The sequence below is a fragment of the Pseudophryne corroboree genome, chromosome 1 (assembly GCF_028390025.1).
Source record: "Pseudophryne corroboree isolate aPseCor3 chromosome 1, aPseCor3.hap2, whole genome shotgun sequence".
Classification (NCBI taxonomy): domain Eukaryota; kingdom Metazoa; phylum Chordata; class Amphibia; order Anura; family Myobatrachidae; genus Pseudophryne; species Pseudophryne corroboree.
Window position 1 is genome coordinate 701,921,868 of NC_086444.1, and position 16,303 is coordinate 701,938,170.

At 43.1% G+C, this 16,303-nt stretch overlaps 1 protein-coding gene across 1 annotated transcript in view; it reads right to left on the minus strand.

Moving 5' to 3' along the window:
* The window catches only part of MATK (megakaryocyte-associated tyrosine kinase), a 156,422-nt gene that overhangs the window by 102,686 nt on the left and 37,433 nt on the right, over positions 1–16,303 (minus strand). Inside the window, exon 5 of the mRNA XM_063914846.1 lies at positions 4,593–4,658. Coding sequence (XP_063770916.1) covers positions 4,593–4,658 — 66 coding nt within the window. The remainder of the gene's footprint in view (positions 1–4,592; positions 4,659–16,303) is intronic.

Sequence of the window (16,303 nt, forward strand, 5' to 3'; positions counted from 1 at the left end):
CACCTCCGTATATACTAGGTCTCTCTATGGGGAAACTTATATGCATTTAGGGAGTATTGAAACATTAATTTTACTCCATATCCCATATGATGTATGTCTCAATACACGTCTCAATACATGCGTCTGATGACTCTCCTGTGGGATGCTTCCCTTGAGATGCCAACACAGACAGAAGACTGTCCTGTCAGGTAATTGGCATTTTCCTCTGAATTCAGTTACCTTTGATGTAAAGACCTGACATCACCCCCAGGCCTTCCTAGACCTGAATTAGCATTGACATGCTAAGGATACCTTTCGGTGGTTCCCGTTTTTATCCTGCATTGACTCTGATCCACACGGACTTTTGACCATCTGCCTGGGGTTTGATCCTGCATACTGTTTAGGCATCCGGAAAGCCTGACAGTATTCCACACTATCGATCCATGTGGCCTTGAGGATTCCTTTGGTGATATATCCGCTGTGTGATTTGATGACAGGCTGTGTTTTTATATGTATTCTGTAAATTTAATCTGTGGCATTAAACTTGTGCGTGTTTTTAAATACTACTACACTATGGTCTGCAATTTCTAGTACCTCTTATCATTTCCATTCATATTGGGAAAAGAGGTACTTATTTTCCAGGTGCCTTTAAGGAATAATCAGGCCTGCTTGTGTTCTACATGCGAAGGAAAAGATATCTCAGAGAACCAACTCTTCTAATCTGCTTTCTCAAATACTGAGGACTATCATCCATTTTAAGGTGAATGTATTTATTTCATACCACTATGTTTTTTGGCTTGCACATGTGGTGTCATGGTGCTTGGTGAGCGCTGCAGTTGTGTGTACATTATTTCTCCTTTCTCCTATTATCTCTGATGTGTGGGATACACCTCCATTTGTACACATTGTAGCTGAACATCAAGTTTTGTTGCGCATACTTACCAGGGACATTTGTTGTTGTATGGTGAGTACTATGGCAGTCAGATGTTAATCTGATTGCCAGCTCCTGGCTCATCCTATGTCCCAAATCCCAATTCTTATACTGTAACTTAATATCTCCTAAGTGTGAAGAGGCTTTTCAAGAATATACAGAGATACATCAGAGATAGATAACATATATATGTCAAATAGACCTCTTGCCCAGGACACACAGCTTATGTATTCTAATGAATCTAACAATAGGTATTCATTTACTGGAGTGTCCTGGACCAGGGTTACTCTGCTGGAAACCCAGGACACATTTCCAAAGGGACCTCCTATGCCTGAATTAACATTAGAATGCCAACATTACCTTTGTGAGTTAACGAGAGCTTCCCTAAGTCCAGGAGCGGTTCTTGGTGCTGGCAAGCAGTGCATGCGCCCAAGGGGCGCGGCTGCAATCACCCCGCAGGAACCACTGCCTACCCGCACCCCGCTCCCCGGCTGCAGCAGATGCCGTGGGCTGTGTGGGCGTCCGCTGCAGCTGGCTCCAGTGACAGACTCTAGAGGTCATTATTGACCACTAGTGTCTGTGCGGCGCTGCTATGAGAGAGACGTCATGACGTTTCTTCCATAGAGAGGAGCTGGCGGCCAGACACAGCAGCAGCAGCAGTAGTAGCAGGGCAGTGGTAAGTATAGTTTTTTTTATTTTTGTGTATGTTTGTAAACGGCTACTAAGGGGCACAGTGACAGGGGGCACAACTACTGGGGGCACAGCGACAGGGGGCACAACTACTGGGGGCAAAGCAACAGGGGGCACAGCAACATAGGGCACAACCACTGGGGGCAAAGCAACAAGGGGCACAACTACTGGGGCAAATCTACTGGGGGCATAGCTACAGGGGGCACAACTACTGGGGGCACAGCAACAGAGGGCACAACTACTGGGGGCAAAGCAACAGGGGACACAGCGACGGGGCAAAACTACTGGGGCAAATCTACTGGGGGCAAAGCTACAGGAGACACAGCTACAGGGGGCAAATCTACTGGGGGCAAATCAACTGGGGGGCACAACTACTTGGGGCAAATCTGGGGGCATAACTGTGGCCACGCCCCTCCCCTATGAAGCCATGCCCCTATTTTTTTACACGCGCCTCCGGCTGTTTTGCCGTGGGGGAAAGCGCCAGTGGAAACTTTCGCACTGGGCGCCACAAGGTGTAGAACCAGCCCTGCCTAAGTCTGCTGTTTCTGTTAATTGACAGAGCAAACTCATGCATCATAGAAACTAATCAATTTATAGATAAATGGGCATCAGATTCATAACCCTATTTAAAAACAACATCATTTCAACTACCTTAATGATCTGAGATTCTACCCTAATAGCTCTGAACCTCACACAACAGTGCTATTGTTATATCATGCCCATATAAAACTGGCTTGTGAATTTAATCACAAATAATGGCGTGGGATCATTGGAATCACAGTCTTTAATGTCCCATGGCAGTCATTTAGTTTTCCAGCTCCTGCTCTGCTCTGTGTGCAACAATCATTCCCACACCTCCTCTGTCTCAGCACACCACCAATGCCTCCTCCCTTCTTCTTCCCACACGGCTCTCGTCTCCCAGCTGCCCCTGTCCAGTCTGTGGTCTGCATTCAGACCATGGGATTGGACCAGGGTCTCAGCTTTAACTCCTCCTGTGCCACACCCCTTGTGCTGCAGCTGACCCATGTGCTAGGTCTTAAAGGGGCACACACAGCGCTTTTCAGGGTACCACTTTATCACAATGTTGGAGGGGAGTCTGCCTATTTTGTCAGTCCCGGGCCCCACAATTACTGGTGGCAACCGTGTTTGATGGCACTGTAGGGATTCCAGCAGGATGGAGGATACATTATCTGCAAATAAATTTGGAAACTCATTGCATCTTGACTGGGAGAGGGTTCATCAGGGTGCCGGCATGCTAGTTTGCAAAGTATCTACACTACGTAAAAGCTAAGCTAGTCTATTGTCTGCTGTCATGATCTCACTTGAAAAGAAATCTATTTTCTTATGGGTGATTGTTGACTGATATTCTCCAATATGTTTGATTGTTTTTTACTTATCCTTACCAGGTTCATCTTCCTCTATTGTCTTTCAAGTCTACGACACCTTTTATTGAGTTCACTTACACTATTGTCAAACCAAGAGTTTTGACAGTGTGGTATGTGGGGTCATGTACACACAGAGGCGATAATATCCACTGCAGCTGTCACATCCCTGTTATATTAATGGACTAAGGAACAGGGATCTTCACAGGCCCTTCACTACTGCAGATAGATACAGGTTTGCTGTAAGAACCTGGGGAGTCATACCCTTCCTTGGACTGTACTTGGTCAACTTCATGGGTAAAGTTGTATTTCAAGGGGTTGAAACTGAGAACTGAGCTGCAGTCTGACCACGTGACTAGGTTTATTTTTAGGTCAGAGACTTCTAGTCCAATCTGGAAGACAAGATCAAGAGTGTGACCACTTTTATTTGTGGCTGAAGGAATGACTTGTGTGAGGCCCTGAGCATTCATTGTGCACAGAAGGCCTTTACCAAGGCATGAGAGCTCATCATTGTATTGAAATCCCGAAGGATCAGCCACCTTTGATGTTCCAGAGCTAGTCCAGCAACAATATCTGCAAATTCTTGTAGAAATATATTTCCATCTCAAAGGGAGATAGTTCTGCAATTTGCAGCATTTTGAGGGTGGGTTTGGACTATTTGCGCCATCAGATGCAGCGCATCTTCTCTCTAGGTTATCCTGGAGAGGAGATTTTTAAAGTTGGCAAATATGATTTAGTGAAAAGCCAGATGACATGGCATTATATTGTTGGAAAATGATGGGAAACTGAAACACCCACAGTAAACTCATGTAAATATGGAGACGGCATTCAAGTGCCATGTAGATACAGTAGTTTCCTACTTGGTCTCAAATGCAAACAACAAAGTCTGCAAAATAACTATGATGCCACGGTCGCTTGAGGTGCTCTTTTCTAATTGTACGTAAATTTTGCTTGCCCACTTGTATAGGAGGTGAATTTGAAACCCAATCCTAGTCAAGCAGTACAGTCTTTCAGCAGGCATAGTGACAATTTCTATCAGAGTCAAGTCATTTGGTTATTTTATGTGAATGATAGATGTAATTATACATTTTCACTGTTTCTTTTTGTTTTGTATGTGTAAGTAACTGCAAATAGGGATGGTACAGTGGCTGAACTACCGGCAGTGCAGCAGGTGCATTGAACCGGGGGGCCAGTGGCAGTGAAAAAGTGGCTCATTATAGTACGTTAGCCAGCCGGGACCAATAATGAAGAAAGTGGAGCGACCTCATAAGAAGCAGATCTATCATACCTATCATCTTGTGCATAGCTCTGCCCCTCAGCTCCCCTGCATCAATGTAACATAATGATGTCACTCTCTGCTTCCGTCGCTTGCTGCTGTGGAGGAGGCACAGCCACAGGCACTCATTGCAGGTACTAATCACCTTCTTTTCTTTAGCGGGGGCCCAACACACACTAATTCCGCCACTGGGTTGGAATATGGCAGCAGATATGGGTAAAGGGGGGTGTAAATCTCAGGATTTGTGCAAAGACCTTGCTGTTTTTAGCTTTAACACTGTGCAATGCACCTGTTAGAAACTAATGTATAACAGTTTGATAATTTTAAGATTCACCTCCAAACTCTCCCTCTCCAATCTTCTTTCCAAGAGTCAGGCGTTCAAAACGCAGCAACCACCCAGCTGCAAGAAAAGGACAAGATGACGGTTATAACAGCAAATGCAGCATATTGAATAAATTACAGAAAACAAGCTGTGGACAGAGCAATAAATTGAGAATATATATATATATATATATATATATTGTGTGTATATATATATATATATATATTGCTGGAGAAAAAGGTACAGGTGCGCTGGTGATCCTATAATGGGGGTTTATCAGTCCACAGTGAATGAATCCCTGGGCTGTAGCACTGGTGTAACCAACACCGCTGCAAGTCTCCAAATAACGCTCAGAACTCCTTGAGCAAAGTATGTCTGGAAAAAATCAGGAGAATGCGCCCATAGTGCAGATAAATTTATTTCACACATAAATTAAAAACGGAACATTCCATGGATTATAAAAGACTCGTACCATAAAAGACCCACTCTTTGGGCCAGTTTAAGCACATAAAACAATCCACCAGGCAATCCACCAAACCTGCTGCAATCAAAGACCGGACCATGCACCGCGCCGGTGTAAGCCGAACCCGTCAGGTTACTCACAGTGAAGCAGCCGGGATGTGTGAGCCGGGTGGGAGAAGACGCACGTCTGGCAAGCCCCGCCTCTACGCGTTTCATAGTTACTTCGTCAGGAGGCTGGCTTGTCAGACGTAATGGGAGCTATATATATCACACAGCAAGATATTTTACAAGCTGTATCCACTAATTAACAGCAGTTATATTAGTTCTCCTCAATTACTACAGCCTTAGCATACAACGGGAATACACAGATAATTAAACATCTACCGGACAAGCATATATCAATGAATACCCTGTAGACCACATACTTAAAACATTTTAAGAATGTATTATACAATTTGTGTCAATAAAACAAAGTTATCTAACCTCAGTTGAGCTCATTAGTTTCCACATTAATGTTTGGTTTTTTAGTCATTAGGTGTCTGCTAAATAAAGTGCTAGTGCAACCTTCATACAGGAATATGCTACCATCCGTCTGCGCTAATTATACAGTTTAATAATAATGTCTACTTATGGTCTAGCCCTACATTTTTTTCAATTTCACATAATGTCCGAATGGCAGCCGGCCACAATCAAAGACAATGGGGGTAATTCCAAGTTGATCGCAGCAGGAAATTTTTTAGCAGTTGGGCAAAACCATGTGCACTGCAGGGGGGGCAGATATAACATTTGCAGAGAGAGTTAGATTTGGGTGGGTTATTTTGTTTCTGTGCAGGGTAAATACTGGCTGCTTTATTTTTACACTGCAATTTAGATTGCAGATTGAACTCACCACACCCAAATCTATCTCTCTCTGCACATGTTATATCTGCCCCCCCTGCAGTGCACATGGTTTTGCCCAACTGCTAAAAAATTTGCTGCTACGATCAGGTCTGAATTACCCCCAATAAGCGGCTAAACGCACTGTGAGAAAACATGCAATTATAGTTATAATAAACAGTATTGCAATAAACGTATCTAGCAATTTCAGATTGCTCACAGTATATTATCAGATTATTCCCATTAACAAGCAAAGCTAGTCGCTTCCATTACACAATCCTACTACATTTAGAAACCCATTTTCTCACATCAGAAAAATATGAGTGTGAAAAAATGTCACTACCAATATACTATACGTTGTTAATAGAAATTACATATAGCAGCCATCTCCTGGAGCCCAGAATACTGGCGCACCTTATTTGAGGAAATCTATGAGCAGAAAGGATCCAGACAGAATATATTATCTGTCTCTAATAAACGGAGTGATCTCATAGTTTTCATTGAGACCATGAGGGATCAGCGTATTGAGTGTTAGTATCCAGAATGTCTCCCTCTTAAGTAAACGTTCCTCTCTATTTCCTCCCTCTTTAGTGAGTGCCACATGTTCAATACCGGCAAATCTTAAAAGGGGCGGATCTGCATTATGTCGTTCTAAAAAATGACTTGGGACGCTGTGATTCATAACTCTATTCTTAATATTTCTACTGTGCTCAAGTATTTTAGTTTTCAGTACTCTTTTGGTCTTTCCAACGTATCTAAGACCGCAAGGGCACATCAGAACGTAAATACAAAAGCTGGTATTACAATTTATAAAAGATTGAATAGTGTAATTATGACGTAGGGAATTTTTCTCCATGATCTTTTTGGCCCCTTTATCAGCCAAATTACAGACTTTGCACCCCCCACACTGAAAAAAACCTTTCACGGGTGCAAGGAAATGAGCGTCCTTTTCCACCTGAACCTTCTCAAGTTTACTTTTTGACACCATAGTTTTTAAAGATCTTGCCTTTCTATAGATAATGTCGGGTTTTTTGGGGAGCTCAGGTCCCAATACGGGGTCCAATTTAAGAATCTTCCAATTTTTTTGGGCTATTTTCTCCAAATCCCTGAAACCAGTACTAAATTGTGTAACCAGTGGACAAAAAATCTTACGTTCTCCCTTATCTTTATTCTTATATACCAGTAACGAATCTCTTTCCCTATCCCTAGCTTTAAGCATAGCCTTCTGTGTAAGATCTTTAGGGTAACCCCTCTCCATGAATCTGTCTGAATATATTTCTGCTTGTTCATCAAATTTGGAGAGGTTGGTACAATTTCTTCTTAGTCGAGTATATTGGGAGTAAGGTATATTCTCCCTCCACTGAGGAAGATGACAACTCTTAAAATCCAGATAGCTGTTGCTATCCACCTTTTTGAAATGTGTAGAGGTCTCTATCTGACCTGTATTTATAAAATCTTCAGTAGATATGACTAAATCCAAAAATTCTAACCTATTTGGATCAAACGTACCAGTGAATCTCAAATTATATGTATTCACATTAATTTTTCCCAGAAATTCAAGCCACTCCATTTCATTCCCGTCCCAGACAATAATCAAATCGTCTATGTATCTTTTATACATGACAATTTTGGATCTCATCTCACCTTTCAACGTTTCAACCTCCCATTGGCCCATGTAGATGTTAGCTAGGCTTGGGGCACAAATGCTCCCCATAGCCGACCCGCATACCTGTTGGTACCATTCTTCCAAAAATGTAAAGTAGTTATACTTGAGCACAAATTCTAAACACTGGCAGATGAATTTACACTTTGTATCACTAATCTCAGGGTTTTTCTTGAGTTTGGACTCTACTGCCAGGATTCCCTTGTCGCGTGGAATCGACGTGTAGAGTGACTGAACATCAATCGAACACCATTTGTAAGATTCCTGCCATTTTAATCCCTTTAATAAGTGCAAGACCGCAGTAGTGTCTTGAATTTAAGAATCTAGACTAGAGACATATTTCTTAATGTAACAGTCCACAAACTCAGAGACTCTAGATGTAAGTGACCCAATGCCACTAATGATGGGTCTTCCTGGGGGGTGGGATAGACTCTTATAGATTTTGGGAATATGATAAAATGTGGCCAACCGTGGATGCCGATTATATAGATAATTATATTCACTGAGTGAGATGCTATTAGTGGCTAAACCATCCTTCAGGATACCCTCCAGGATAGATAAAAATCCAATCGTGGGGTCATCCTTTAACTTTAAATATGATTCAGAATCATTGAGTAACCTATGGGCTTCTCCACATAGTATTCCCTATCCATAAGCACTATCCCACCCCCCTTGTCAGCATTTTTTATTACTATGTCCCCATTTGTGGCTAGACCCTTCAGGGCCTGATGTTTTAATTTGCTCAAGTTGTTAGTTTTCCTTACATTAGTATCAAGACTTTCCAGATCCTTTTTCATCATTTGACTGAACATCTCTATGGGGAGCATTTGTGCCCCAAGCCTAGCTAACATCTACATGGGCCAATGGGAGGTTGAAACGTTGAAAGGTGAGATGAGATCCAAAATTGTCATGTATAAAAGATACATAGACGATTTGATTATTGTCTGGGACGGGAATGAAATGGAGTGGCTTGAATTTCTGGGAAAAATTAATGTGAATACATATAATTTGAGATTCACTGGTACGTTTGATCCAAATAGGTTAGAATTTTTGGATTTAGTCATATCCACTGAAGATTTTATAAATACAGGTCAGATAGAGACCTCTACACATTTCAAAAAGGTGGATAGCAACAGCTATGTGGATTTTAAGAGTTGTCATCTTCCTCAGTGGAAGGAGAATATACCTTACTCCCAATATACTCGACTAAGAAGAAATTGTACCAACCTCTCCAAGTTTGATGAACAAGCAGAAATATATTCAGACAGATTCATGGAGAGGGGTTACCCTAAAGATCTTACACAGAAGGCTATGCTTAAAGCTAGGGATAGGGAAAGAGATTCGTTACTGGTATATAAGAATAAAGATAAGGGAGAACGTAAGATTTTTTGTCCACTGGTTACACAATTTAGTACTGGTTTCAGGGATTTGGAGAAATAGCCCAAAAAAATTGGAAGATTCTTAAATTGGACCCCGTATTGGGACCTGAGCTCCCCAGAAAACCCCGACATTATCTATAGAAAGGCAAGATCTTTAAAAACTATGGTGTCAAAAAGTAAACTTGAGAAGGTTCAGGTGGAAAAGGACGCTCATTTCCTTGCACCCGTGAAAGGTTTTTTTCAGTGTGGGGGGTGCAAAGTCTGTAATTTGGCTGATAAAAGGGCCAAAAAGATCATGGAGAAAAATTCCCTACGTCATAATTACACTATTCAATCTTTTATAAATTGTAATACCAGCTTTTGTATTTACGTTCTGATGTGCCCTTGCGGTCTTAGATACGTTGGAAAGACCAAAAGAGTACTGAAAACTAGAATACTTGAGCACAGTAGTAATATTAAGAATAGAGTTATGAATCACAGCGTCCCAAGGCATTTTTTAGAACGACATAATGCAGATCCGTCCCTTTTAAGATTTGCCGGTATTGAACATGTGGCACTCACTAAAGAGGGAGGAAATAGAGAGGAACGTTTACTTAAGAGGGAGACATTCTGGATACTAACACTCAATACGCTGATCCCTCATGGTCTCAATGAAAACTATGAGATCACTCCGTTTATTAGAGACAGATAATATATTCTGTCTGGATCCTTTCTGCTCATAGATTTCCTCAAATAAGGTGCGCCAGTATTCTGGGCTCCAGGAGATGGCTGCTATATGTAATTTCTATTAACAACGTATAGTATATTGGTAGTGACATTTTTTCACACTCATATTTTTCTGATGTGAGAAAATGGGTTTCTAAATGTAGTAGGATTGTGTAATGGAAGCGACTAGCTTTGCTTGTTAATGGGAATAATCCGATAATATACTGTGAGCAATCTGAAATTGCTAGATACGTTTATTGCAATACTGTTTATTATAACTATAATTGCATGTTTTCTCACAGTGCGTTTAGCCGCTTATTGTCTTTGATTGTGGCCGGCTGCCCTTCGGACATTATGTGAAATTGAAAAAAATTTAGGGCTAGACCATAAGTAGACATTATTATTAAACTGTATAATTAGCGCAGACGGATGGTAGCATATTCCTGTGTGAAGGTTGAACTAGCACTTTATTTAGCAGACACCTAATGACTAAAAAACCAAACATTAATGTGGAAACTAATGAGCTCAACTGAGGTTAGATAACTTTGTTTTATTGACACAAATTGTATAATACATTCTTAAAATGTTTTAAGTATGTGGTCTACTGGGTATTCATTGATATATGCTTGTCCGGTAGATGTTTAATTATCTGTGTATTCCCGTTGTATGCTAAGGCTGTAGTAATTGAGGAGAACTAATATAACTGCTGTTAATTAGTGGATACAGCTTGTAAAATATCTTGCTGTGTGATATATATAGCTCCCATTACGTCTGACAAGCCAGCCTCCTGACGAAGTAACTACGAAACGCGTAGAGGCGGGGCTTGCCAGACGTGCGTCTTCTCCCACCCGGTTCACACATCCCGGCTGCTTCACTGTGAGTGACCTGACGGGTTCGGCTTACACCGACGCTGTGCATGGTCCGGTCTTTGATTACAGCAGGTTTGGTGGATTGCCTGGTGGATTGTTTTATGTGCTTAAACTGGCCCAAAGAGTGGGTCTTTTATGGTACGAGTCTTTTATAATCCATGGAATGTTCTGTTTTTAATTTATGTGTGATATAAATTTATCTGCACTATGGGCGCATTCTCCTGATTTTTTCCATATACATATATATATATATATACATACACACACACACATATATATATATATATATATATATATAAAATTGGTATTGAGATTTTTTATATATATTAATTTTATTTTGCTGGGTTTTTCTTAATCATGATCAGAGTGTCCTAAGCTGAGTATGCAAGTGTCAAATACATAGATATCAAGCATAAAAAGAGAATGCAGACAATTACAAAATAATAAAAATTAATAAAATTACACTGTTCTGGGGGCGTGGCCTGGCGGCTGAAAGGAGCAAACAAGTATTGGATGGGCTCCTGAGTTCTGGGGCTCATTTCCCTTTTATAAGCCCCTTACTGTGCTCCCTAGACGCTCTCAGCGGCTTCCCTGTCCCTCCAGTACCCCCTGCGGTGCACCTGGTAGTGCCGCGGAATCGGGGTACCGTACCTGCTGTTCCCGCGGATTGCGGCATTCGGGGCTCCCAGAAGCCAGGGTCTCAATTTACTTCCCGCCCCCGACGGCGCTTCCGGAGACCTCCGAATCCGGCCGCGACTGTCACCCGGACCCGTGGCACTCCCGCTGTCGCTAGCTGCGGCTAGAAGACGCGCCCTGCTGCCCATGAAGAGCCTCTGCAGACTGGAGACGCTGGGACCCACTGAATCCAGACGGAGCCGCGGGACGCCCGGCGGCCATCTTAGCGGCGCACTTCCGGCTCCCTTCTGCCTCTCTCCTGCTGGGCCCCTGTGTGAGTTCATCTATTGGATCTGTGGTGCACGGGGCTCCGGCGGGGGGGGGGGGGTGGGGGAGGTGGTGGGAGCAGGCGCTGGGCTGCACTCTGTCCTAGAGGTTGTGTCCCCGGAGCTGCCTATCTTACCACCTACCATTGCTTTTCAAAGCCAGCCCGGCTCCTCTGGACAGGGGGAGACTCAGGTTCCTGAAGTTGTGTACCAACCGCAAATTTGCTGGCGCACATAATTACATCCCGACTGGGCCGTGCCCTGAAGCAGTGCTGTTAAGGTCGACAGCGCAGTCCCCAAGCTATGTGTCTGTCTACCTGATGTCACCCTAAGGCCATGGAGGGGGCTACTGCACGGCGACGGCCCACGTGTTTGTATATTGCCAAGGTCATATGAAAGTGTAGCACCGCTCCGCCTGCTTGCAGACCGATCTCATGGTAAGAATCAATAAGAAAAAGAAGGCCAAGACCAAGCCAGACGCAACTCCGTCTCCTGCGGCCCGCCATTCGGCCGATCTCCGTCAGTTCTTATCTCCGCCTACCGTTGAACCAGTTGCTACCTTTGCCGTTCCGGCCTCTCCGATTTTATATTCTCGGATGGACGGCATGTCGTCCCCCAGGGACACGCAGCCCTCAATGGCCTCTTCTTCGTCTGCAGAGATTAGCGAGATTCTGTCTCATGTCAGATCACTTCCCACGAAACAAGACTTTTCGGCATTGGAGACTCGCTTACTTTCCACCATCAAGCAGGAAGTGACAGCGATCCGACAGGATATGTCTCAAATCGCGTCCCGTGTAGACGTGTTGGAGCGACACAAGTCATCTGCCATCGATACCCTTACCAAATTTCGGGAGGTGCTTTCGCTTCAGAGGAGTGATATCTCCTTTCTCAAATCAAGTATTGAGGAAATGGATAATCGCGGCCGGCGGAATAATATCAGGGTCAGAGGTCTCCCTGAGAGCGTCCAACAGGCTGATCTGATGAATGCTTTAACCGCGATATTTGGAGAACTTATTGACCTAGACTCAAACAAGGACATTGTATTTGACAGGGTGCACCGTGCTCTCCGTCCCCATGGCATACCATCTGCCAGGCCGCGAGATGTGATTTGCAGGCTTCACTATTATGTTCAAAAAGAGGAGATAATGAGAAAGGCCCGCCAGCTAGATGGGATTGACTTTCAAGGCACCAGGATTCAGTTATTTCCGGATCTTGCATGGTCGACCCTACAACAGCGTCGGGCCTTGAAACCCCTCACCGATTCACTGCGGAAACTTGAACTGAAATACAGATGGGGCTTCCCTTTTTCTCTTCAGGTTTCTCATAATGGCAAGGTTGCTACTCTTTCCAGACCCTCGGATCTACAGGTCTTCTCCACAACTCTAGGTTTGCCTCCAGTGCTATTACCTGATTGGGAAGCTTTTCACTACCAGCCTGATTTGCCTGTCGTGATCCCTCCAGATGATATGTGGCAACAAGTGCGTTCCCCTCGGTCACGGGGGAGTCATCCTGCCAGCTCACGATCCTATGAGCCTCCGTGATTGAGTGACTTTTGTCTTGTTTTGATGTGAATTCTCCTGTTAATGCTGTTGCATCATTGGTTTTTCTCCTTAATGTTGCAATATGTTTCTCACGTGAGATCGGTTTTGTAATGGTTTCATAGTTTAGTAATAGGTTATCGTTGGAATGTATATTTGATTATGTTCAAGCTGCATCTATATTTCCGTGATAATATCCCTTTAAATAATTTTATAGCTTTCAAGAAGATTTGCAGAAAGGTTTTAAAAAATACTTTTTCTATGTGTTCATATTGTGCACATCTGCACTCCTTGGTAATTCTTTATATTTAATTGACTTCCATACCGTGGGTGGTCGCTGTCCTTGGCTGTCCCCGTAGGACCCCCATTATGCTGCTTCCCCTGTCTCTTAGGGTTGGGAGTCGGCAGGAATCCGCTCCTGCCCCTTTTGCAGCTGCTCTTTTTATAATATTGCTATTAGCATTGTTATTTATTGTTGTACTTTGCAGTGTGACTCTTCACTCTGCACTTTCTCTCCTGCTGTTCTTTGCTTTCCTTCTCGCTCTCTCTCTCTTCTTTGCTGTCCTTTCCTTCCCCCATCCTTTAGCTGTTGTAGAGGTGACTGTTGCAATTCTCTTTAGACTGCTATGAAAATGGGGCTGAATGATTTACACGTCACTACCCTTAATGTAAAGGGTTTAAATGTTCCTGAGAAGAGGTCTAAACTCCTCAAATGGCTTAGAGATGAAAAAGTTGATGTTGCTTTTATTCAGGAAACCCATTTTAAGATGGGACATGTGCCGTCTCTGAAATGTCACTATTATCCTCATGTTTTCCTGTCTAATAATCCCTCTGGCAAGACATTAGGTGTGGCTGTCTTACTGGCTCGCCACCTGCCTATCCTTAATGTTACTTCCCATAGACTAGCTGAAGGTAGGGGGTTGCTGGTTAAATGCGATATATACGGCCAACGCTTTTCATTTTTGAATGTTTACGTTCCCAATGCTAAGCAGCCTTCCTTTCTGACCTCGGTTTTGGAAACTGCTGAGACTCTCCTTGAAGGAGTGGTAGTGATGGGAGGCGACTAAAATTGGACCCTTGATCCCCTCCACGACACTTCTAAAAAGAATTCCTATAGACCGGAGAAGGAGTATAGGAGAGTGAGGCGTACCTTGCTCGACCACCAGCTGATTTATACGTGGAGATTGACACACCCTGCTGAAGTAGATTATTCCTTTTTTTCGTACCCACATCAGACATACTCCAGAACTGATTACCTATTTCTGAGCCACCGACACCTACATCTTTTAGCCGAGGACTCTATAGGACAAATTGTATGGTCAGACCATGCTCCTGTTAACCTTACAATATGCCTGCCGTCCTGCACACGTAGCCAATGGTCTTGGCGTTTTAACGACACCTTTTTACAAGACACGGAGTGCCGATCTCGAATTGACTCCGCCTTAGACTCTTACAACTGTACTAATGACTTAGATGATATTTCTAAGGTTTCGGTCTGGGAAGCACATAAATGTGTCATAATGGGGGTATGTATCAAGTTAGGCTCTTTTCGTAAAAAACAGAGGGAAAAAATTAGGGATGATTTATTATCTAAGATAAAAACCCTCGAACTCGTACATAAGAAATCCCAAACCACACAACATTATGATGATCTTGAGGCTGCCAGGGCCGATCTGAATAAACTACTCTCTGATAGAGTTAAATTTTCATATCGGAAGTGCCGTAGCAGATATTATCAATGGGGCAACAAACCCGGGAAATTGTTGGCCAAAGCTCTCAGAGAACAACGTGCACTCACTTTTATCCATTCAATTAAAGATGGTCATGGTCAACCACAAAACGAGACACTTCAAATTGCTAAGGCCTTTCGGGCATATTATTCCACATTATACAACCTTTCTGGTCCATCTGGAAGGGCTGATAAGCTACCCCACCGCGCGGCTATATCTGACTACTTAAAGTCCCTAGACTTCCCTAGTTTATCCACAACTGAGGCGGAAGGTCTGGACGCCCCCTTCTCTACTGAGGAGGTTATGAAAGTTATTGATTCCTCTCCCAATGGCAAAAGTCCGGGCCCTGATGGATATACAATTGCCTACTATAAAGCTTTCAAGGTGAAATTAACCCCTCTTCTTACGAGAGCCTTTAACACTATTTCAGAAAACTCACATTTCTCCCTACAATCCCCTGAAGCCCACATTACAGTTATACCTAAGGAGGGCAAAGACCCCAGTCTCTGCTCTAGCTATCGACCAATCTCACTATTAAACATAGATATAAAACTTTTTGCCAAACTGATTGCAAATCGCCTTAAACTATTATTGCCCGATTTGATTCATGGAGACCAGGCCGGATTTTTTTAGGCCGAGAAGCCAGGGATAACACCACTAAAGCGCTTAACATGATTCACTATGCTGGCCAGGTTAAGTCCCCCTCAATCATGTTGTCGACCGATGCTGAAAAAGCGTTCAACAGAGTGGACTGGGACTTCTTGTCTGGCATCCTGAGACATCTAGGGCTTGGTAATACCTGTCTCCATAGAATCTTATCTCTTTATACTTCCCCGTCCACAAAAATTAGAATTAATGGCTCCCTTTCTGATTCCTTTTTAATATCCAACTGCACAAGACAGGGATGCCCACTATCCCTGCTACTCTTTGTTTTGGAAGCTTTTGCCCGAGGCATCAGGGCTAATCCAAATATTTCGGGTTTGGTGTTGAAGGGGACCGAATACAAACTGGCTTTATATGCCGACGATTTACTCGCTCTAATCTCAAACCCGGTCACTTCACTACCAAATCTGATGGTAGAATTTGATAGGTTCGGAGCCCTCTCTAATTTTAAGATAAATTACTCTAAATCTATTGCAATGAACCTGACTACTTCTCCTGCCGTGGTAAAAGGTTTGAAACACTCCTTCCCCTTTGCTTGGCACGACCATAAATTAAAATATTTGGGGATATTACTCTCCAACGATTTATCCAAACTATTCTCCTTAAACTTTAGCCCCTTATTGACGAGACTCCGCCTGGACTTTCAGAGGTGGAAGAAACTGCGATTATCATGGTTTGGCAGAATTAATGTAGTCAAAATTAATGCCCTCCCTAGGATATTATTCTTCCTCCAAACCCTCCCTATACACATCCCTCCACTTTGGTTCCGAGATGTCCAGAATCTTATCTGTGCATTTGTTTGGGGTTGCAACACACCTAGATTTAAACACGATATCTTATTTAGGAGAAAACACCAAGGTGGACAACAGCTCCCACATATTTCTAGCTATTACCATG